Below are 25,024 nucleotides of genomic sequence, written 5' to 3'. Positions count from 1 at the left end.
ATTATTCTTTAAATAGCAATTGCTACTTAGCTGTTATAGTTTTCCTTAAAATTTCAGTAGGTATATATCCTACTTTTGTGATTTTCTTTCACGTATCCATAAACAACCGGTAACACTAACAAAAACTATTTCTTTAGAGACTAGAGAGAGAGAGACTTTGGATAGGTCTAATTTCTCAAGATTAGAGAGATTAGACCTATCCAAAGATACCCCACACTACGAAATAAACCGTAACAAAAATTCATCCCCACTTTACATGTAGAGGAGGTACCCTAAAAAATATTTTTCAAGACATTGTTTACATTTTTAATGTACACACTCTTGCTAATTTATCCATATCTACATCTTTCATCAAAATTGTAAATAATTTTAATAGTTTTTATTAATATACAATTACCTATTATTCTCTTGAAGGTAACTAGATAATGCTGAATAAATTAACCTTGTACATAAGAGTGGCGTGCGGTAGGGAAGCTTTAATAAAAAATGTATAACATTAAGAAAGTAATTTATTTTATAGATGTGATAATTTTACTACTTATATTCTAATATTTATATTATTTTAAATATATTGTAACATTTAACAAATATCATATTGGCCAAGTAACACGGTCATTGCGCTTCAAAAATAACTCATTTAAGTAACTTTTTATATTTACAAAATCTAGGCCTTATAATCTATATTATAATAAATCTGTAGAGAGGTCAATTCTGTACATGAAATATATTTCCAATATAACTATCAGGGGGTGATTAGTGATCGATACTGATGCCAAAAATGCAATCAGTAAAATTTTTGTCTGTCTGTCTGTCAAAAACTACTCGATGGACTTTAACGAAACTTGGTACAATTATTCTTCATACTCCTGGGCAGATTATAGTATACTTTTCATCAAGCTACGGTCAATAGAAGCAGAGCAGTGAAGGGAAATATTGGGAAAACGGGAGAAGTTACTGCATTTTTTAAGCTTCCGTCGCGTGGTAGGATAGAGGTAGGGGTAGGGGTACGGTAGGAGTAGGATAGCGGTAGGGTAGGGGTAGGGTAGGAGTAGGTTAAGGGCAGGGTAGGGGTAGGGTTGAGTCTCTACTCATCCCCTGTATGGTAGGGTAGCTGTAGAGTGGGAGTAGGGTAGGTTAGTAGGGTTTAACGCAGACGAAGTCACGGGCGTCCGCTATTATTATATATATCAACAATAATATTTTATAAACAATAAGGGATTACCAAAAGTGCCATAAATCTTCTTTCCATTTTTTTACAAGTCATGTTTTTTTAATAATTATGTTTTCATTATTAACAGAGTGATAGAGAATGTGTGCCACAAAACTCATAAATTGCTTACATTTTTCCATTTACAAAAGTTAAGTACCAAGCTTATTACATATTTTAGCTAGAAGTATTACATATTTAGAGTCCAAACGACGTTAACACAATACAGGAATCAAGATGGTTGCTCTAACTAGGTACATATACAATTTTCTTAAAAAGTCGCCCGATCGAATAAATCATTCATTCATTCAATAAATATAAAATATATAAATAAACATACTTAAACAATACACATCACTATCTAGCCCCAAAGTAAGCATACAGAGTAGCTTGTGTTATGGGTATTATGATAGTTGATTTTATAATATACTACATATAAATACTTATATAATGTATAAATACACACAGACACTGGGAAAAACTCATGTTCAACACACAAATATTTTCCAGTTGTGGGAATCGGACCCACGACCGTGGATGCAGAGAGAGTCACTACACACTTCGCCACGCGACCGTCTATGGGAAAAAATATCTATAACTAGCGGACGACCGCGAATTTGTACGCGTGAAATTCAGTTTTTCACAAATCCCGCGGGAACCATGGATTTTTCCGGGATTAAAAATAGTCTGTGAGTTCATCCAGAGTAAAATCTATTTCCATTCCAAATGTCAGTCAATTCGCTTCAACCGCAACACAAAGGAGGAACAAATATACATACACACTTACACACAAACTTTCGCCTTTAGTGTGATATAATATCTTAAATGTACTAACATTTTCGTAGTAATTTGGAGCTTACATTTGGTATATAGTACTTCGACAGCCATGTAAAAGAACCTTAACATATACTATATCAGACTTACATATTTACTATCATCATCATCATCAGTCCACCTTGCTATAATACTCAGACTAATCACATAAGGACCAGCCTCGCTAGACGTTACTTTTCTGTCAAAGTATATGATCAACGATCTAATGCGATTATAAACTCTATAGAATCGATGTTTCATAGTTGTAATCGTGTTTGCCGGTTAAAAAGCTCTGTAAAAATACCTTTTTGTGTAGTTGAATGGTGTAAAAACGGGCAAGAACTTCTAGTTTCATAATCATCACCTCATATTCGGCTCACTGCCGAGCTCGAGTCTCCTCTAAGAATGAGACGGGTTAGGTCAATAGTCCACCACGCTGGCCCAATGCGTATTGGCAGACTTCGCACACGCAGAGAATTAAGAAAATTCTCTGGCGGCAGGTTTCCTCACGGTGTTTTCTTTCACCGTTTGAGACACGTGATATTCAATTTTTTTAAATGCACACAACTGAAAAGTTGGAAGTGCATGCCCCGGACCGGATTAGAACCTACGCCCTCTGGAATCGGGGCAGAGTTCATATCCACTGGGCTATCACGGCTAAAGTTCTAGTTTAGTATAAGTAAATCAGATACCTAATCTAAGCTCGTTTTCCTTGAAAACATGACAGACAATTTTTTTCGTGAAGGCAAGGGTGCGTACTAGTCCTTATCTAATTAGTTTGAGCTATAATATAATCGCATATTTATCAATTATTTTACAAAGTCTACCTTTATTAGCCATTATTATTTATTAAAACTGAAATTAAAAGTCGAATTTTGGTGTTTCCACAGAAAACTTTAGCACTCACATTTTCAATTTATCCATAGATATAGGTTCTAAATCTAGACGTATACTATTAATATCGGACAGACGGATGTTCTAACTTTATATATACCTACTTCAAACGAGTAAAATATATACTTAACATAAAACGCATTTTCATTATGCATACAAATATATGTACATATATACATGTATATATGTACAAAAAAAAAGTAGTAGTAAGTATTGTGTAGATACTTGTATACAGACACCAAAACAGTTGCTCTTAAAATTTATGCCGGTTTTTTTTTCAAGCATTACACAACATAGAACATACAATATATTATGTTGTATTTACAAGTACAGTCTGAGGAACGCATTAACCTCTTACAATAAAAGGACGCACAATCATGTAGAAATTTTCTCTTAAAGACTGGCCAATTTTGCTTTGACAGTTTTAGAATCATTGGTAAAGAAAATTATACCTTTAAATATCCAATATTCAATAAAATCCCAAATTCAGAGCAAATTCAACCTTAAGTATTGAGGGTAAAGTTGAATTTGCAAATGCGACTACTTGAATCGAGTGCCAAGAAGTTGTGTTTGGCACTCATTGAGTGGGGACGTTTGTTGGTCGCTGATTGTGCATCCACTTTTTAATAGGAGATCGATGGAGGAACGTTATATTTATAGCCATAGATATACATTATACATAAATGTCCATAAAATGTGAAAACCCCTTGTTTGTCATACTCATAAATCAATCTATCTAGCTTATTTATTAAAAGACACATTTTAGTGTTACGCATTTCTTGCTAGCTACAAGAGAACCTGCCTTTTGAACAGGCAATAGTCACTTCAATTAGACAAACAAGGATTTTCAAAAGTGTACACTAAGCTTACTTAAAAATTTCATAATTTGTGTTATAAATAAATAATAAAGTTTTGTGTGATGCTCTCGTTTCATTCATTGATCCCCGTTCATAGGTAACCCACTTGTAAGTTTGAAACATTTTCCCACTACAGGAACTGTTTGTCTAAGACCCGGCATAAGAAATATATAACCTCATCTGTTATTCATTAGTGCTATGAAATAAAGATAGCTGATGTTCACAATGACACATTGCAAATAGGTTGCCCAGTTAAATTGCGGCCAAACACATTTTTCATACAAAATCTAGCAAACCATGAACTAGATCAAAGGTAACCTAATAGAGATAAATTAAACATAAAATAACTTTAAATAGTTTTAGCACGCACTATAAATTGCAAATATTGGATTTAAGTCATGCGACTATATTTTTCGTATTCTTGACAGCAAACCCTTTGATTTGATATCCATATCATGGAGTGGATTTCAGACTCCAGTCCACCTTCTTGGGGAGGCCGCCATATTGGATTTGTAATGATGTTGCTTAGTTAGTCATGTATTGTCACCAGAACTCAGAGCGTGTGCAAAATTTCATCCTAATCGAAGACCGGGAAGTGGGTCGAATCAAGATTCCAAGATTTTCTTACATATATAGTTACAATTAACGCTAATATAAAGCGTGTAATAAGCTTTCATTTGACATATTAGACGACTAAATAACTAATGAGGGTATATAAATAACATTACTTAACTGTTTATAACTGGCAACCCCACAGTTGTAGTGTGAAAGCAGGTAACCATTACTTTTTCATTTATTTTGGGAATATTATAACTATAATATTATAACTATATAGTGTACGTTTTAAATTAACCAATGAGTGAAAGAGATTAAATAAATTAAAAACAAAATTATGCATTTAATACTATTCGGCCGCAATTTAACTAAGCAACGTATGTGCAATGTGTCAATGTAAATATTGTGCATCATTTATTTCCTATCCCAATTAAAAATCAGATGAGGGTATATATTTCTTATGCCGGATCTCATACTATGTGTCGTATTCGCAACACAAGGCAGGAATCGTTCGGCCTAAAAGCGTTCATTCGTATATCACACCACCACTATGCGTACAAGTGTTCGTGTAGCTATCATATCGCTTCTGTGCTATCTTCAAACACTATAGTAGGGAGCCCGGGATGCTAAATTTGCAGTTACTAAAGCGTCATTGGAAACGATTAGATTTGATAGATTACATGATGGAAAGAATAAATTGTTATATACTTTTTTCGGTGGGGAAAAAAACTACAGACTTTAAAGACAATTTTTAATACTTCGGCTTACTGAAATCGTCAGAAAACATGAGCAATTATTCAAGAGATTATTTCATTCAAAATAAGTAAAAAATTGAGCGCGCTCGTAGCTCATCGTAATTTGACGCGCTGGTTGAGTATTTTTTTTTGCGCCCTAAGCTTCCCCACCAATATTAAGGGCTCATACTTGGTGGAGGTACTGAACAACGTGCAAGGATATAGTCCGTTATGTTCATGTGCCGTGCTCGAATAACTGCAAAAATCCCCTCTTCGGCTCCCCTACTTATCTCGTTGTATTGGAATGATTTACGCGCTTCGCTCAGCCGCGTTTCACCCGTCTGGGTGACTTGTGCTTATGCTAGGTAGCTAATGAAATCAGTCTTCGTCTCCGAACTTTACGTCCGCACCGTTTCCAGAAAGCCGCGAGGCAGTACACGGCGAGCACGATGGCGCTAAGCATGAACAGCTTGCTGGCGAAGGTGGAGGGGGCCGGCTCGGCGTCGGGCCGCGCCCGGGACGGTGCCGCTCCGGCCCCCCGCCACGCGCGTGGGGCCGCCTCCGTGCCCTCGATGTCAGGGGCACCTGTGACAATTGGAAATCAATAACATACTTAGATATGCTTATACGTGTGCGTGGGCTGCGTCCCCGCACGGCAGTTTATCGTCGATTAAAGGACTCTGTACTGAACCACTCTTTTTCTTTTTTTTTTTTATTCTTTACAAGTTAGCCCTTGATTACAATCTCACTTGATAGTAAGTGATGATGCAACCTAAGATGGAAGCGGGCTAACTTGTTAGGAGGAGGATGAAAATCCACACCCCTTTCGGTTTCAACAGGACATCGTACCGGAACGCTAAATCGCTTGACGGTACGTCTTTGTAAGTAGGGTGGTAACTAGCCACGGCCAAAGCCTCCCACCAGCCAGACCTGGACCAATTAAGAAAACCTCAATCGGCCCAGCCGAGGATCGAACCCAGGACCTCCGTCTTGTAAATCCACCTCGCACACCACTGCGCCACGGAGGCCGTCACTCTGTCGTATCTAACACATATTATGGTGTACTAGAGGAAGCCCGCGACTTAGACCTCTTTAATCCGGCCCTGTCGCAAAATAAGTTCTCGTTGTTTCACTCGTGTCTAACACATAGTATGGTGATCTAGCGGATGACCGCGACATGGACCTCCTTAATTCGGCCCTGTAGCAAAATCAGTTCTCATTGTTTCACTCGTATCTAACACATACTCGTAGTTTGGTGTTTTAGCGGATGACCGCGATTTAGACCTCTTTAATCCGGCCATGTCGCAAAATCAGTTCTGAGCCACGCTGCCAAATTTTACCTTTGTATGTACAGCTGTTTTCGATATTCTGTGATGAGAGACTGTTCGTTATAGGCATAAGTACGCTTTTGCTTTAACTTTCGGAAGTGCCTTTTAGCGTCTAGATCTTCTAAGCGTTTCGCTTCAAAGGATTTAAAATTATCGCTTATACACCAACGCAAGCTGCTTCCAATTGTCCGAAGGTATACGGAAGAATTTGCGGGCGTCAGCTAGTCTACTATTTAAAAGTCTCATATACCCAAAGTGTTAATATGTTACCTATGCTCTTAGGATCGGCTGGTGGATGCCTCGGTGCCAGAGTTCGCGATGAAGGCGGCGCGTGGACTGGCTCCGCATCCAGGGGGATTGGCTTCACACACTCAGGAACTGGACGCGGGCCACTGCCATCCGGCGATAAGACTCTAGAGTATGCGTGCAGGCGGCCACCTTCGGCGCGCTTCGGCAAATCTGAAACAAAAAAGTGTGTGTCAGCTCCGACGCACGAATGGAGTTTACTCTTTGAGAGGGCCTAGTGGCAGTAGATACTGTGATCGCGTTAACGTAAACGCAAATTTCTAAGAAATTGAAACAACGCCATCTAGTGGCACTACTGCTATGGGGGCTAGATATGAAAAATCGATTCTTAAGGAGTAAACTCCAAAAAACAGATATCGAATTTTCCCACATCAGCCTGACTTAGAGCATAGAGTCTAGATTTGATTGTGGCAAGAATACGATCATGGCTATGAATTCTGTATGGCTTCGAAGTTAAAGATGGTGTTAACATTTATAATATGTTTTTATCTATGTTCTATAGTAATATTATAAAGAGAAAGCTTGTGGTACTGTAAGGGTAATCTCTATCTACTCAACCGATTTACCAGTAGAAAGTCACGTTTTTTGTCAGTAGGCTATATTTTATTCTCGTATTAACACGGGTATGTGAACTATGCGGGTGAAACCGCGGTGCGGTGGCTAGTATTATTGTAAAAAGGAGATATTAGTATGAAGTTGTTATAAGAGAGATAGTATGTATATGAGGCGCGTTTGATGTCGTCCGACATCAAGCGCGTCGCAGGGATTCGCTGGATGCAGGCGGCTCAGGATCGTGATGTGGATGATGATGATGATGATGATGATGATGATGATGATGATGATGATGATGATGATTATGATAAAGATTGCATCAGACTATACCTGAAGGTATGATGTGCACATCGCGGCGACGGCTGGTGGCGGCGGCGTCACGCAGCGTGGACGGCACGTGACCCACTATTGCGTATTGTAGCGCCGCCAGCAGAAGCCAGTGACACGGCCGCGCAGCACCACCCTCCAGACACGAAGAATCACCGTACACCACTAGCCGCCCAGCCTGCAAATGGTGGAACCATTGAGGCTCATCCAGGTCCATATATGTCCTGAATAGCTCCTTGAAGAAGGTGTTCAAGGAGCAAGTTAGCATAAACAGGATTATCCCTTTCCATTAACTTAGGCAACATTTGACCTCTATCCCTTTCATTGTCCCGTTACTTTGATTTTTTTGCCCTTTGGTTTTGGCCCCAAATTAAGGTAGGCATAGTTAAAGTTAAGGTAGGCAATAATTTGAGGCATGTATGACTTTTAAAATACCTTCTCAATAAAAATTAACCTCATGCAATACCTTTACCTCCTCGTCGGGTTATGCCGAGGTCAGCCTAAACCCTTATAATCCTCAACGAATGATACCGTTCTGTAATTTTGGAGTACAATAATTCTGATGACAAATCCTACTTTGGGCAGTTTATCGCTAGTGGTATCGTTGGCCGCTTCTCGCGTTTCCGCCTCCGTCTGCAAAAGGCCAAGTATAGGCACGTCAACTGCGTGCGTGCCACCGGATGCGCCTGCACTCTCATTGGACTTCTCACCGGACATTATCTGAAACAGTCAAATGGTTAAGATTATACTATCCCCCTATCTTGACCAGACTCAGGGCATCCTGGGTCGAATCGGACTACGAGACCTCATAGATCCTCATCGGACACGGGCGATCCTGTTTGTGATTGTGGCTTTGGGAACGAGGACAGACAACACGTTTTGTGGGATTGTCCTCTCGAGGACTTACGGCTTGAGATACGGCGGTGGCACAAGAGGCGACGTGACTTGGTATTAAAACAGCCGTATTTTAAATTTAATAACCTCTAACCATTTCTATTTCTATATTGAAGGAAATCACCGAAATGCAATTATCAATATATACAGAGTGCTGGGGAGTATTACCCATAACTTCAAGATGTTGACGAGTCCACTTATAGGAGCCAAACTGCATAACTAATATTTCTTCAACTAAATAAAAACTTTTCATGTTTCATACAAAGTAATTTAAATAATTCCAACTATCCATGTAACACAAGCCTTTATCTATCATTTCGTTTTAAAGTTTAGCTACGTCATAATTATAAAGATGCGTATAAGGGACACATTTTAAGATCTATTTACAAAAGAAATATTATTTACTCCGAAAATAATAATTTTAAAACACATGTTCTTTGAACATTTTTAATATATTTCGGTAAACAATAATACGTTATGGGAAATACCACAGAACAGACAGCGCTAAAAGCTAACGTTTTTAGCAATAGATGTAGGCTTTTTCACTAAATATTAAACTGCCAATTACGTGAAGAGTTTATCAGTATGATAAGCATTATACTGCATATTTGTTTGTTTAGGCCACGCCCCCGTTTACACTGGTTTCAATACAAAGAATTGGCACTTTTTAAATCTAGTTACCTCTTATATCTGTGGGAAATACTTCCCAGCACCCTGTATACCTTCTATATGTGTTCATTACCTGTTGTCCTTGATCAGTTAATTGAGCCGTGACCAAAACGCCGTGTTCAGGGAAGCTGTGAATATGCGTGCCACTTGCGTAGTACATAGGGTGTCCGGCTAGTTTGAAAGATCCTTCGAACACCCTATCTCCTAAGGCCACCTATAAATATAGAAACCATCTAATTAGAATATTCACATGATAACATAAACCTAATTAAATATTCTTCACTACACACACACAATGTGGAAACAGTGTTAAACTATATGAATAAACCACTCAGTCTAATAATGAAAATCGCGTCAAAATCCGTTGCATAGTTTACAAGATAACTAACAACTATACTATTTATTTTTCTACAAGTTTCTTGAATACAATCTCACCTGATGGATGAAGGGATGATGCAATCTAAGATGGAAGCGGACTAAATTGTTAGGAGTAGGATGATATCCACACTCCTTTCAGTTTCGAGACGACATCGTACCGGAATGCTAAATCGCTTGGCGGTACGTCTTTGTCGGTAGGGTGGTAACTAGCCACGGCCTAGGCCTCCCACCAGCGTGACCTGGACCAATTAAGAAAACCTCAATCGGCCCAGCCGGGGATCGAAACCCCGGACCTGCGTCTTGTAAATCCATCGCGCATATCAATATGCCACGGAGACCGTCAAAAAATTTTTTAAAGAGGTAAAGTTTGTGAGGTTGTAGAAGTAATCTCCGTTTCTATTGAACCGATTTAGAAAATTCATCTTCTCAACAGAAAGCCACCATAATAGTAATATAGATTAAGAAAAAGAAAACATACTCACTTGGTACATACTCAATAGGTCGTTCAATGCAGGCACATTTGCACCACCAGTTTCTGGTATCCACCTAACAACAATCTTTAATTACTTCACATTCTAAATCTTTGGAATATAAACTCTGATTCACGTATATTTTATACTAGCTGATTCAATATTTGACTCTGTGACGTGCTCTGTGAGGCACAGTTCCTTTACTTATAAATCTTGGAAAAATAAGGTTGTAAAAACAGAAATATCCTCGCACTTACCATTGCCTTGTGTTTTCGTCGTAGAATTTGACGTGTCGCAGCAATGAGGCGTTGTACCAGTCTGCGAACACGATAAGCGACAGCCCGGAGTCGACGGCGTTCTTGAAGGCCGCCATTTCCTCAGGGAAGTATTCATCCTCCGGGTCTACCAGTAGTAACGCCCCGTACAGTGATGTATCGATACATGTTAGAGGACTTCCTGGAAAACAATATAGTGACTAATAATATGATGACAAGAACAATAAAATGAAGAATTGGTCAATAATATAATGAATCAATAAATAATATGGTTCTTCTTAAAGTGCTGCTCCATTACTAAAGGTCGGCGATCAGCTTCCTCATTGTCCATGCCTATAGGCTCAATAGTTCTACGACTGTCTTCTTATTCCTCTTTTGCCTACAACCTTACCCAAGCAAACTGTATCTATCGTGTCGCAAAATATGTCGAGGTTTCGCTGCTTGATGGTTTTACCAAGCTCGGTCTTCTTCTGCATTTGCATTCTGGCAAGAACCTCAGTGTGAAACCGTAGGATTCCTTTCGCGGAGTTTTCTACGGTACTTCCACATCTCAAAAGCCTCCAGCTTTTTACGTAGCTCTTCACTAGAGATCATGCTTTACAGCCATATAACACTCCGATAAGTAACACCGCAGGAGTGCGGTACGGAGTTTTAGAAAAAGTTTACGGTCACAGACAATCATCTTCATCTTCATAAAATATGATCGACCCATCTCTTTGCGGTCTCGGATGTTAGTATCACTGTTTCATATCTGAGTCTGTTAGCCACAACCCAAGATATTTGTATTTGTCAACTTTCTCCAAGATATTATGTCATATTTGTATTTGTTGGCAGTTTGTAATGGCAGTTGTGACTTCCTTAAAACAACCATAAACTTTGTTTTTCATCCATTCATGGCTAACCCCACTCTTTCACTGCTCTCATTTACTCCATTGACAATTTCTTGCAGGCTTCGTTGCGTAGCGGCTAGGACCGTGTCGTTGGCATATCGTAAATTATTAGTCACTTGCCCAACTTGTTATTGACAACTCTTAAAGCTCTATCTTTTAAACACTTAGAGCATCCTTTATTACATGTTCTGAGTATGGTGGAGTTCTTAATGGTGTCTGTTTCGTCAGGTTTATATATTTATATTTTCTCGCGGACGAAACCGCGTGCGTTCGCAAGTATAATAATAACCAACAACTCACCCATAACTTCTAGATAGAAGCCGTGTTCGCGTAGTCTGCGGTACATGTCGCGGAAGTTGGTGTGCACGTGGTCGGCGTGCCAGTCGAGCGGGTCGTGCTTGGCGCGCAAGTCGTCCCGCGGGAAGTACCCGCCCGGGTAGCGAAGGCTGTGGAACTGGTCCCACAGGAGACGGCGCCCGCGCAGCGGCACGGGTATAATACGAGCCCTGGATTTATCAATACATATAATTAAAGTATTAGCCGTGATAGCCCAGTGGTTATGACCTCTGCCTTCGATTCGCAAGGCTTAGGCTTGCGCGGCATGCTCCTCCAACTTTTCAGTACGGGTAGGGAAGAAGTGCACGAAAGTTAAATCGAAGTTTGACCGGGTCCGCTAGTGATAAATAAAATTGAAATGTCTGTCTGTGATTTCAAAAGAACTGTTTTTCAAGTGCTCATAGCTACTGGATCAACATATAGGCCATTTTTTATCCCTAAAAATATACCATAAACCTACGTGCTCAGGGATAAAAAGTGGCCGCATCATCACTTAACGTCAGGTGAAATCGCCGTCAAGGGTTAATTTATCATTGAATAAAAAAACAAGTTTGCTTTAGACCACACGACTGAAGTACAACTTCTATCAAAATAATAAAGTAGTTAAAAGTAATAATAGTTTAAATATCTTGAAAGCTTTTTATTTTAAAATTGAAACAAAAATATTTTTTAAAATCATCTTAACAAGATCTTTAATTTGATGTATCACGCGATGAAGTTTGCAAAAGTATTTTTTTCAACTTTCCATCTTACCCCCCATAAGTGCCCCCCATATTCAAATTTCACCTATTCACGGTTGTTTTGTCCAGTATATTCCGAGAAAATAGGCGGACATTAAAATGTGTGCGAGTGAAATAAGTACGAAGTACGAAGCACAAAGTACGTAGAGCCGATGGACGTTGGGGTCCTAAAATGCTGGAATGGCGACCCCACACTAGTAAGCGCAGTGTTGGCCGACCCCCCACCAGGTGGACTGACGACATCAAGCGAGTCGCAGGGATTCGCTGGATGCAGGTGGCTCAGTATCGTGATGTTTGGAAGTCGCTACAAAAGGCTTTTGTCCTGCAGTGGACGTTCCATCGGCTGATACGATGATGATGATGATGAGCGATATCGATATGAGGGTTCCGTTTTTATACTACGTACGTTCGGAACCCTAAAAAATAGGAAATGTAATGTGATTCAAGAACTTTTAATATTATAACTGTACACACAACTTAACACAAAAAACAAATTGCAATATCATGCTATAGCTTAACTACTTTTAGTGCTCTGTGCCGTCAACAGATGGCACTGTTTATTACTAGATCACGCTAACGTAGTTTTCACGTGATACTATATGGTGCAAGATATTTTTATCCTAAACATACTCCATTCGTTATTAAATACAAATTTTTGTGTCCCACAACTTCCTTAAGTGCAAGTTGTGGTCTGTATATTTTACATAGTGGACGCCTGCGACATCGTCCGCGTGAAATTCAGTTTTCACAAATCCCGCAGGGACCAAGGATTTTTCGGTACAGCCGAATACTTGTCTTGAGTTAAGAGTCTTGAGTTGATCGACGACTACACACCTTTTTTCTAATATTTGCGTTTTTAAACTTTTGATTCTTTTAAATAGAAGGGCCGAATTGAATAATTCAAATTCAAAAAGTTAAATTAAGGTATTGAAGCAGCCTTGAATCTGACGTAGTTTATTTTGATAAGAAATTATAGCAAGACACAAACACAGAGCCTTTTCTAACGTCGGCATTTTCATTATTTTTTAAAAATATGTAGAAAATAATATTTTCTGCAAAGTTGTAGTACATTATTTTATTCTAACATGAATAGTTTTTGCAGCGCACGCGATGTTAAGAATATTTTACGTAAAATTATTACACCTTCGGGAGTACCCGAAGGTGTAATAATTAATTTTGGTGTAGTTTATTGAAAATATAATATAGCCTACTATATTATATTTTCAATATAGCCTACTATATTAAATTAAAAATAATGTTGGGGTAGTGTAGAGACAGTCACTTTTGTATGAAGAAAAAGATAATAATTAATATGAAAAATGGACTACTCAGTAAAAAGTTACAGAATATAATTATACATAAAAAGAATATACACGTCGAATTGTTAACCTTCTCTCTGTATTTCGTCGGTTAAAAAAATAATCATTTCAGTAATTAATGATACAAAATACCAAAGACTTGAATCAATTATAATCATCATGTCTGTCTGTTCATCATCATGTTAAGAAAACTATACTATTGTAAAAACTTGAAGCTTAAATAAAAAAACAAATTAATATTTACCTTATTGGCAACATCAGAGTTGTGTTTTTCAAAGTGCGGTCATGCATCTCATCATAGCTTTCAATGGTCACGTTCACATGTCCCTGATATACAGAAAAATAAAGGAAATTACCTCCTAGTACTAGATTCGGCATAAGGAATATATACCCTCATCTGTTATTTATTTGGGATAAGAAATAAATGACAGAAAATATTCACATTGACACATTGCAAATAGGTTGCCTTGCCATGCTACAGCGCACGAACTGTAGTTAAATTGCCCCTGGTGGGCATTAAATGATTATTTTTTTCATAAAATTTATTTAATCTACTTCCCTTTTGCTTAATTATTAAAAAATTGTAAAATAATTAAAAGAATATACGCAACAGAATTGAAAACGTAAAGGTTGCTTGCTTTCACACTACAACTGTGGGGTTACCAGATATAAATAATAGTCCAGTAGTGGGTACGTCATAGGTGATGAATCCGCACCCTTTACCGTTGAGCTATTGAAGCTAAAATTATTTTAATAAATATTAATAGCAAATCAAACAAAATAAGAGAGCAAACGCAGTTACCTCTACAACGCCGTCAAAGTTAACACCACTCTCGAGGACAGTGAAGCTGAGAGCCAGCCAGCCTGACCACGGCCACAGAATCTGGCTATAATCCGCTGACACCGACAACAGTACACCATGTGGAAGGTGTGGATGCCAGCTTACTTTTTTCTAAAATAAAAACAATATTATGTCAATAACAGCAGACCTATAAGTTCGAAGAGCTGATGGACGTTGGGGTCCCAAGGTGTTGGAATGGCGACCCCGCACTAGAAGGCGCAGTGATGGTCGACTCCCCCACCAGGTGGACTGACGACATCAAGCGAGTCACAGGGATTCACTCGATGCAGGCGGCTCAGGATGTTTAGAAATCCCTATAGACAAAAGTCCTATGTTCTGCAGTGAGCGTCCAACGGCTGATGATGATGATGATGTATCTATAAGTATAAGATGCACATGTAGGAAACGGCTTGATATCAGAAGCGGATTCCAAGAGCAAACACGATTATTGAATGGGAACCAGGTCTAACGTTTCCACCTAAGAACGTTACCAATAAACCCTCGAGTGGCAAAGAATATCCTTGAGCGAAGTTCCGGACTTGTAACCGAAGGATGTAGGGTTCAAGATGTCTTTTAAAACTAGTTAACACTCCCTTTCTCTCACCCGGACCGATTTAGATAACTCTATTTTTGTTTTGTAAGGATCTCTAGGTAATCCCATTGTCATCATTTGATGCTGGAATCCCGGAGAAATCGAGATAACTCTTGAAATTTTATAGGTACACTAGAAGTGATTTGATATTTTTATTTTCTGGTGAGGCTTTAATTTTGCATGCTGTTTTTGAGTGTTTGTGTTGCAGTTGGGTCCAACTTGAGAGATAGAATTTAATTTTTTTTTTGTTGTTTCTTTCACAAAGTGCTACAAGGCCTCAGCCTTGAAAGGGGCCGGAAGAAAATTACCGGGGCAACAAGATCCCCCACGCCTTACCCGGGCAAGGAGGCAAAGCATAGAGGTCCGTACCCCCACCCGGATTTATAATCTGGGAGGAAATGACCTACCTGCTGATACTAAGCACAGATGGTAAAAATATATTCAAGACTTACCACATCACCAGCGACGCCGAGGCCGTTGATGACTGTGACATTCGCTATGGTGGGTTGAGCACTGTAGTACAGCGGTTGTGTGCAGTACGGCCACATGTACTGGCATTCAGTCAGGTCTATATACGACGGGCTGAGGCTAGCTTGGGGCTCGTATTCACGGAGAAACTGTTGGGGAAACATCAGATCAGATATATAAAGATCAGGGCTAACAGTATCAATCAATAGTACAAATAACGGCTTAAAAGCGCTGATCGTTATTTGCAGAAGTCAAAAGTCTTGGGTGACTAGTGTTCTTGAAGAAGAGCGGGCGCGCGTAGCTGCAAAAATTTGGGTGCGTGCTAGTCCTTAGGTAGTTAGTCTGAATTCTAAGCCAAGCGCTCGAAGTGGTAATCTCGTGAAGGGAGGTGTTATACCTGGTAGGCACTGATGAGGTCCAGCTTCCCGTGGCCCTGTTCGAACATGTTGGGGCCCGGCAGCCGGCGCGCGGTGATGGTGAGCGCCTGCTTCACCGACGCGGGGGTCAGGTTCTGGCGAGGCACTCCGCTCGCCAGTAAAGCAATAGCACCCGCCACTACGGGGGACGCTACCGATGTACCTGCATAGTGTTACGAGTTCCTTGATTACGGGTGGTACTAACCAGGGATGTTACGGAATCCGGCTCCGTTAAGTCGGATCTTCCGATTATTATTACACCTTCGGTTCTGACTTCGGCTCCGACACTTTTACATCGGAGGTTTTCATCGGAAGTCAAAGAATAATTTGCTACTTTTATTGTAATTAATTTAATTTAATTTATTGTTATTTAAGATCCATGCCAATTTTTTTATCTTATAATTTAAAAATAAATGTAAAAAAATTACTAAATAATGTTTTATTGGACCGTAAATTGGATCGTAAATATAAAATCTCTCATTTCTGATCCTGCCTCCGACTTCGGTTCCGACTCCGATAAATCAAATTTAAAAACTCCGACTTCGCTTTCGGTTCCGATAAATTACCTCCGTTACATCCTTGGTATTAACATTCATTATTTATGTTTTTGTGGAGGAGAGGTATTGAGATGGTGTAAATAAGAAAGTATATAATGAATTGAGCTCAGTTGTTTGTTAGGCAGCGTGCACACTGTCACGCTGCTAGTCGCGTTAGTGAGTTGTAATTATTTATAATGTTTTGTGTTGCAGTCGCATGTATTTAGGTAATTCTGCTAGTGAGAAAAGAAACATCAATAAAAGTAAAGTAATTATACCACTAAGAGATCTGCATCCGCCGGTAACACTGGATCCTCGGACACCGCTCCCGTACGTAACAATGTCGGGTTTCATTCGACCGTAACCCTGAAATCAAATAATAGTTATTTGTAATACTGGGCAGCAAAATTTGTTTTCACGGCAAGTATTAAGATAAGACGAAAGCCTCTGACGCAGGGCATCGATGGCACTAGATGTAAATATGTTGTCATACATTGTCACTAATGTTTTATAATCGTTAATTAGTCACAACAGTACAAAAAATTAGATTTTTTATTTACATGCCGCGTGCTTAGGTAAAAGATCATCATCATCATCATCAGACATTATGCATCCACTGCTGGACATAGGCCTCTTTTATTTTTGACCTTACGACTCCAATGACCGCTACTTAAACGCATGGCTAGGTTAAGGAACTCTCTCCCGAAGTCAGTAATTTCTAATTCCTTACAACCTGGACATCTCTCATCTAAAGATAAGAGTGAATAGGAATGCAAGCGCCTTCCACCTAAAGCCTACACTACACTTCTATACTTACCATCAGTTGAGACGGTGGTCAACCGCGTGCTTATTCCATATATAAAAGTATTATTATGGGCGAAGGCCAGTAGACCTAACATGCACCCCAAGACATATTTCGTAAAGTCAAAATGATATATGTATAGCATCGAACTGGAAATATCTACGAGTATCTTCGTAAGAGAAAACAACATTTTTTTTTCTTTACAAGTTAGCCCTTGACTACAATCTCACCTGATGGATAAATGATGATGCAATCTAAGACGGAAGCGAACTTGTTGATTAACTATATCTTTTTCTCTTATATAGTGTGAGTTTTGTTATATTACCTTAAGCGTAATGGCCTGTTATTAGTAGGCCGAGGACAAAATGATAGAACTCACGTTGGGCAGTTCCCATGTGGTCATGCCCCGGGAAGAGAACTTCGCTATGCGGTCGTCGAAGCCGATGCCGCCGACTCCTATGACGTCCATCTGATCCGCTGGGTTGTTGAGTGTTCCGTACAGAGGTCCGTCGTTGCCTATCGCCGATACCATTATAACCTATAGGCAAAAATCTTACTTTATTTAAATGGAGCTACGTTTAGAAAGAAAAAAAAGCCTTCATTTCAATATTATACCACAAATCACAACAAATCTCTATGCTCTCCCAGTACAATACCTTGTGAAGTGTGGCATAACCTAGAAAATGGCCTCTGCTCAGCATATTGCAACATGACCTTTTAAAAATAGATTATGCAACGCCGAATATCATCTGGAACCGCTGAATAAAACTTACAAAGAAAAATCCTTATAGATAAGGTTTATCCAACAGACTAGTGCTGCGTCAATCTCTCAGGCATTTTAGGTACAGGTTAATGATTGCGATATGTGGCATAATGTATCATCTAATATATATCTAGATAAAACATTAGATGATACATTATGCCACCATGTATATCAGAAAATAGTTGCATGCAATGATTTTTACTATATTCGATTTGTTTGATCTTCAAATGCTCCGAATTCATATTATTATATCTTTTTAGCAAAAAGCAGAAGATATTGTGATTAAAAGTACAGTTTTTCAGTTGTTAGCTAGTATCTTTCTAGGCAAAAAGTTCATCACCAGTGTCAGATTGTTGCCTAGTAAAAACTACTGTGACAGTCACTTTTATGACGTTCATAATACGTACTACTATCGTAATTCACGGCAAACTTTCAAGAGTAAAACGAACTGTCACCCGCATCATTCTACATGAAACGAACTGTAATTTAATGTTACCTTGTTAGCACTGAGTTCCCAAACTTTGTCCACAAAGGGATGATCCATAAAATCGGGACCTCCAATGCTCAAGTTGAGGATGTCGATTTTCCGCATTATAGCATAATTGAAAGCGTCCAGAAACCATGAAGTATAAGAAACCTGTAAAAAGTAATAGCTATATTACTTCAGTCAATTTACTTTGGTTGATGACAGAAAATTTCATTATGTTTTAATGACCATTATCTGTCATCAACCAGCAAAATTCAGTAGGTAAATTAACTGCATCAGAAATGCCCATTTTTAACAGTCCAAATTTAGTCGGATTATAATATGACTAGCTGCGCCCTGCGTTGCTACCCGCGAAATATAAGTATGTGTTAATCCAGGTTATAATATATCTCCATTCCAAATTTCAGCTGATTCGGTTCAGTAGTCGCGGCGTGGAAGAGTAACAAACATCCATACAAACTTTCGCATTAATATTACTAGCGGACGCCCGTTACTTCGTCCGCGTGAAATTCAGTTTTTCACACATCCCGCGGGAACAATGGCTTTTCGGGGATGAAAAGTAGCCTATGTGTTAATCCAGAGTAAAATGTATTTCCTTCAAAATTTCAGCCAAATCGTAGTAGTAGCGGCGTTAATGAGTAACAAACATCCAAACAAACATGCATATGCATGCATTTTTTTTAGATACTTCCGCTATGGGTCAACTCACTTGGTTGTCAGTGAAGACCCTGAAGATATGCAAATCAGAATCCGGCGCGAAGCCGAGACAGTCGGCGCGGGACGCGATGACGCCCGCCACGAAGGTGCCGTGGCCCAGCGCATCGTCCAACGTGTTCTCGCCCGTCCAGTCCGTCCGCTCCCTCACACGACCAAAGTGCGGGTGGTGACGCGCCAGTCCGGTGTCAAATACGGCCACTTTGATACCTTCGCCTGTGTACGTAAACAGAAACAGGTGATTTTAAAGGTGCTGTGCCGTACCTTTTTTTTTCTAAAAGAGCAGTGATAGCCTAGTGGATATGACCTCTGCCTCCGATTCCGGAGGGTGTGGGTTCGAATCCGGTCCCGGGCATGCACCTCCAACTTTTCAGTTGTGTGCATTTTAAGAAATTAAATATCACGTGTCTCAATCGGTGAAGGAAAACATCGTGAGGAAACCTGCATACCAGAGAATTATCTTCATTCTCTGCGTGTGTGAAGTCTGCCAATCCGCATTGGGCCAGCGTGGTGGACTATTGGCCTAATCCCTCTCATTCTGAGAGGAGACTCGAGCTCAGCAGTGAGCCGAATATGGGTTGATGACGGACGGTGCCGTACCTTTTTTTTTCAGGGAGTGGGGGGGGGGCTCTTTGTGAGATACCCGACTTACTGGGGGACAAGACGGGTTATGTGAGACTTGCCACTAAAATCTCCTCGGTGGCCACCCTCATTGCATAATGAGATGCTCCGGGACCTCATTTAAACTCGCCGGTGCATCCTTTGTGCTCGACTAAGAATTTTTTTTTTATACCACGCAGCTTGTGCCACTCTAAGCTGCTATCTTTCAGTATCGCAGATTATAAGCAGCCAGAGCCCCCACTCTGGCCGCTTGCGACTCCGAATTCCTTACTCAAGTTTCGTTCAACTTCGTTCTCGGCTACGTTCAGCAGCCTCCTTCTTCTGAAGTTTCGCAGAAGGAAACCACTGTCTTCCAACCGTACCTAAAGGGTAAAAAGGGACCCCGATGCCCGTTTGTCTGTCACCAGGCTATATCACATTAATCGTGACTTTCATTAGCATCAAATGAACAACAGAATAAAACCAATATTTAAGGGAGCTATACAATTTTTTACTCGTTTATTTCATAGTGTGGGGTACCATTGGATCAGTCTTTGAAAGTTTTTATAAGAGATCCTTAACTTTTAATAATTAATATCGATATAGACCCTTATTCCATGTACTACACGAAATTAATATTGTTAATATTAATTTTGATATGAGTCAACTACCCTGTATATTTGTCAAACTTTGTCTGTTTAGTAAAGGAATTGTTAACGTGACGTCATGAAACAGTTAAAATATAGACCATCAAGGTCGACAGCGTTTTGGATCATATTGTCAATAAAATATGATTTTTGTTTTTCAATCTAGTAGAATGATAGCGAACAAATTTATGATTGATTTATTGTATTGAAAAAGACTATTTAAAAAAAAGTGTCAACTAACCTATTAAAAATAATTTTGTAACTATATATACAGTAATGTTTTAATGTAGAAAAGTAGTTGGTTTGGCTTGTGTAACAGCACAACTGATAAGACAAACTGACCTGTCACCCCCAGAGACCATAGCAGGTCAGCTTTCAACACAGAGGTTATCTGCCTTGGAACTGTTCTTAATAGCTTTCTAGATGTGTAGCCACTGTTCTGTAAATAAACAAATAATATTATGTGTTAAGTCATTTTCTTTCTGATTGTGTATTTACTGTTAGTAGAGGATCAAAATATAATAGGACCTTCACCCATCTGTTTACTGGAAGAAAAGTTTAAATCAAATTAAATATGCCAATAAATGTATTGGCCATTTGATAATTTTTTTTTTTTAATTTTCACTGGTTTGGTTAACAGACAAAGTCATACCAATCGAACCCTGGATCCTGGGTTGGGCTATATCATCTTCATCATCATCATCATGATATCAGCCGATGGACGTCTGCAGGACATAGGCCTTCTGAGCCTGCCTGCATCCAGCAAATCCCTGCGACAACGTCCATCGGCTCTTCAAATTATGTGCCCCGCCCATTGCCACTTCAGCTTCGCGACATGTCGAGCTATGTCGGTGACTTTGGTTCTTCTGCGGATCTCCTAATTTCTGATTCGATCACGCAAAGATACTCCTAGCACAGCTCGTTCCATCGCCCACTGTGTGACTCTGAGCATTCTTAAAAGGGCCAATAGTTAGCGACTAAGTCTCGTCGAGATTAGTAAAGCCCGGAACATCAAGTGTGCGCAGGCTTATCATGCGCGCATTTGTACTGCGATTTCATCTGATGTTATGATATAGGCTAAGATATTGGCGAGATTACGAACGAATAAGTTTAGGCGTTTTTAAAAGACCTAACTCGTGTATTACTTTAGATGGTAATGAAGAATGGGATTTAGGTGTCTTCCTTTTACTAAAGTAGCATAATATTAGATTAATAAAATTATCAAACTGCTTAAATTTAGTATAAAGTTGTTGGAAAGAAAATCACAATCTGTAAATCGGCAGTCGTGACGACTACTAACGGTACTCAAGACTTCTTGCGGTCCGAAACGCACTTGGCCGATTTTAATTAATAATTCAGGATTTATGAGAGTAGATAAATAAAAAAATATCACCTCTCGTGGTTTCCTCAGAGAATGTAGAGAACGCGCTCGATGTTTATGATTCCGCCAACCAGAATATAAACAACCGCTTGGGCCGCATTCATCCTGTTAAAAAAAACATACAAATTATTACTTACTAGCTGATGCCCGCGACTTCGTTCGCGTGAAGTTCAGTTTTTCATCAATTCCGCGGAAACCATCATCTTTTCCGGAATCAAAAGTAGCCAATGTTATAATCCAATACCTAATCTGTCTACATTAAAAATTTCAGCCAAATCCATTTAGTAGTTTTTGCGTGATGGTGTAACAAAAATCCATACCATCATAAACAAATCCCACAGGAACCATGAACTAGTAGAGTAGAAAAAGTAGCCTAGATATATTAATCCAGCGTACAACCTACCTTCATCCAATTTTAAGCTCAATCCATTTTGTAGTTCTTGTGTAAAATAGAATCAAAAATCCAGAATAACATAAACAAATGTCCCAAGAACCACAGATATATTTGAGACAAAAATACGCCAGCATACAATATATCTTCATCTTAGTTTCACCAAAACCAATTCATTAGGTTTTGCGTGCATAGGATACAAATCGCGCATGAACAAGAACCATGAATTTTTCTGAGATAAAGGGAGCTTATGTATTTTTATCAATATAGTCTTTCTCAATTCTAAATTTCTGTCAAATCTATTCAGTATTTAATTTGAATCTGTATTTTTAAGAAATTGCTGACATTAGCGCAGTCAACAAACAAACAAAGACTTGTGTTCTGTGCCTTATTTCTGATCGCCCTAACTCGATTTATGTTAATTTTGATCACAGTACAGACAATAAATTTTAATCTTTTATTGTATAGATAGCCAAATTTTCGACACCAATAAATAATTATATTTTCCCTTATGGATTATTTCTTTGACAAAGAAACTATGTAGTGGGTAATAATAATTATTCTTATTTATTAGCGAACACATCCCAGAACTGTTACATCACAAGCACTAGAACCTTTTGAGATCTTATAAGTTATCAATGCCATAATCAAAGCTTGAATTTAGCTTAAATAAATAAATGGAAATAATAATCATTGTAACATTAACAGCAACTCAACCGCATTTTCATTGACCTAAGTAGCCTATAAAAAAATTAAGAGAACCTTTGAAATCTATCCAGGGATGTATTGATCTGAACTAACCTCTCGCACATATTTCATAGTGCGCTGCACTTGTCTCTGTGCAGTGACGCGTCGTATGGCGGGGTGATCGCGTAGTGCTGTGATCGCGTCTATGGTGCTCTCTCCAAATGCTATCACATCAAAGTCGCTAGGATATTCTTTGGCAGGATTGTTTCGTTGAACAATTGTCCAATTGGATACCTGAAACCAGACTCTTTTAAGTTTATGCTAATTTACAAATTATGCTTATAACCACTTTTAAATTTTAAATAATGATTATCAAATGATTATTTATGGTTTTAAAAAATATTTTTTCCTATTCCCATTCAAATAGTCAGAACAGACTGTGAGTGGGTATGACAACAGGAGGCGAGACGAGGATTAAACCATGACCTCTCAAACAAAATTCCTGAGGCCAAATACTTTTCCATTGAGCTATTGTGTTCCATTTATTGTCATTATCATTTTAATTTATAAGTGGGTACTAAATTGCTAGGCTTGGTGTAGATGATGCAGTAACCGCATCACAAGTCTGTGTTCGTTATCAACCCATATTCAGCCCTCTGCTGAGCTTGAGTTTCCTCTCAGAATAAAAGGGGTTAGGCCAATAGTCCACTATGCATGCATGCTTCATGATGTTTTCCTTTACTGTTTGAGACAAGTGATATATAATTTCTTAAAATGCACACAACTGAACACTTTGAGGTGCAAGCCCCAGACCGGATTTGAACCCACACTGTTTGTAATTGGAGGCAGAGGTCATATTCACTGTCAACGAACTCAACACTCGATCAATACTGTCATTTTGTTATATAAGCAGTGCAGGCACTGAAGGAAAGTGAGTATGCAAAATGTGAGGACAACAGCTCATGTGAAGCGTGTAACTCAACAGTCAAGTAAAAGTTTCATATAGTACTGTTGAAGCTTTTCAATTCAAACTACTATCAGAACAATAATGTTTGACTTAAAATTTTTGACAAAGAGGTGCATATACAAAATGGACTATCAAATGTCCTGGCAACATCCAAATCTGTATATTTTTCTGAGTTCTAACCAAACCAAACAACAAAGTATGTGTTACTGTGTGTAAACAGCTCATTTTGTAACATAAGTATAGCTATCTTTTTTCTATGTCTCAATTATTACTGGGTGGAGTAATACATGAGCATTACATATTCCTTGTCATTGTCATTTTCAGGATCACCTGTTGAAACTTTGCAGAAGTCATTGAGCATAGTACTAAGATCTTTCAGCGTCTCTGCCATGATAACTACTTGTTGGTGAAAGTGTTGTGTGCTTGCCATTGACGATAATGCCATTTCAGTCCCAGTCCAGAAGCTTAAAAACGTTCACCAATGTAGCTGTAAATTGCTTTGGAGAGATCCTCTTGAGAGATTGAGATGATTGAGAGAAAAAGAGAGAGCGAGAGAGAGAGATTGACCTCATAGTCTGATCCTGTAATCAGACTACAGCATAGTGGAGTTTTATAAAAACACTTGTACTCTTGGATGTACATGGAGTCAATTAGGCATCTTTGCAATGACCTTTGCACATCCCAGGTTTCCACAGAATCAAACTTTTACAAAGTACTGATTAATATATTGTAGTAGTAATATGACAATAATAGAAATATTATGTTGATAGAAATCTTACCCCAGCGTTTTTTAAAGCAGCATTGACGTAGTTTTCTCTCGTAGATTTAGCAAAGTATCCTCTAAAAGTTATTATATGTTCGCTGCTTACTATGTCCGTATTAAATTCATATTCAACGCGGGCTGAGGACGTTGCGTTACACAGTTCAGCTTTATCGACGGCAGTAACCATCATAAATTTGAAATAACTCAGTAAAATGAGCCTAATGAGGTGGGTTGATGAACCCATTTTTACCGATTTATTAGCATTATATGTTTTTTACATTAGTTAATTCCAAAACGTACTATTATAGTCATACAATCGATACTACATAAAACATTACAATTCATCGTCTTATTATTCTAAATACAATAATATTAAACAATATTCACTCAAGTAAAAAAACACACTCAGATATTCCCATTTCGTA

At 38.8% G+C, this 25,024-nt stretch overlaps 1 protein-coding gene across 1 annotated transcript; it reads right to left on the bottom strand.

The window, feature by feature from the left end:
• Window positions 1-491: 491 nt before the first annotated feature.
• On the bottom strand, window positions 492-25,012 carry LOC112052662 (membrane-bound transcription factor site-1 protease). Its single transcript, XM_024091874.2, has 20 exons — window positions 24,616-25,012; window positions 22,984-23,163; window positions 21,804-21,896; window positions 20,753-20,849; window positions 19,159-19,379; window positions 18,459-18,599; window positions 17,579-17,737; window positions 16,676-16,763; window positions 15,843-16,024; window positions 15,430-15,594; window positions 14,347-14,496; window positions 13,789-13,871; window positions 11,450-11,655; window positions 10,242-10,440; window positions 9,997-10,060; window positions 9,210-9,350; window positions 8,150-8,293; window positions 7,577-7,751; window positions 6,659-6,847; window positions 492-5,645 (listed from the first exon to the last, which is right to left on the bottom strand). Exons 1-20 carry the CDS (start codon window positions 24,841-24,843, stop codon window positions 5,422-5,424), a joined length of 3,129 nt encoding a protein of 1,042 aa, XP_023947642.2. The 5' UTR covers window positions 24,844-25,012; the 3' UTR covers window positions 492-5,421.
• Window positions 25,013-25,024: the final 12 nt, after the last annotated feature.

The sequence above is a fragment of the Bicyclus anynana genome, chromosome Z, assembly GCF_947172395.1.
Source record: "Bicyclus anynana chromosome Z, ilBicAnyn1.1, whole genome shotgun sequence".
NCBI classification, from domain to species: Eukaryota; Metazoa; Arthropoda; class Insecta; order Lepidoptera; family Nymphalidae; genus Bicyclus; species Bicyclus anynana.
The sequence above is the reverse complement of the archived record's forward strand: the minus strand, read 5'-3'. Positions and strand labels throughout refer to the sequence as shown.

Coding starts and splice junctions, on each gene's coding strand:
- LOC112052662 (XM_024091874.2), bottom strand. CDS start 24,843: ATGGGTTCATCAACCCACCTCATTAGGCTCATTTTACTGAGTTATTTC. Junction 15,595..15,842: donor ACCTCATCAGTGCCTACCAG/GTATAACACCTC, acceptor TTTCCCCAACAG/TTTCTCCGTGAATACGAGCC. Junction 11,656..13,788: donor ACTCTGATGTTGCCAATAAG/GTAAATATTAAT, acceptor TGATAAATCCAG/GGCTCGTATTATACCCGTGC.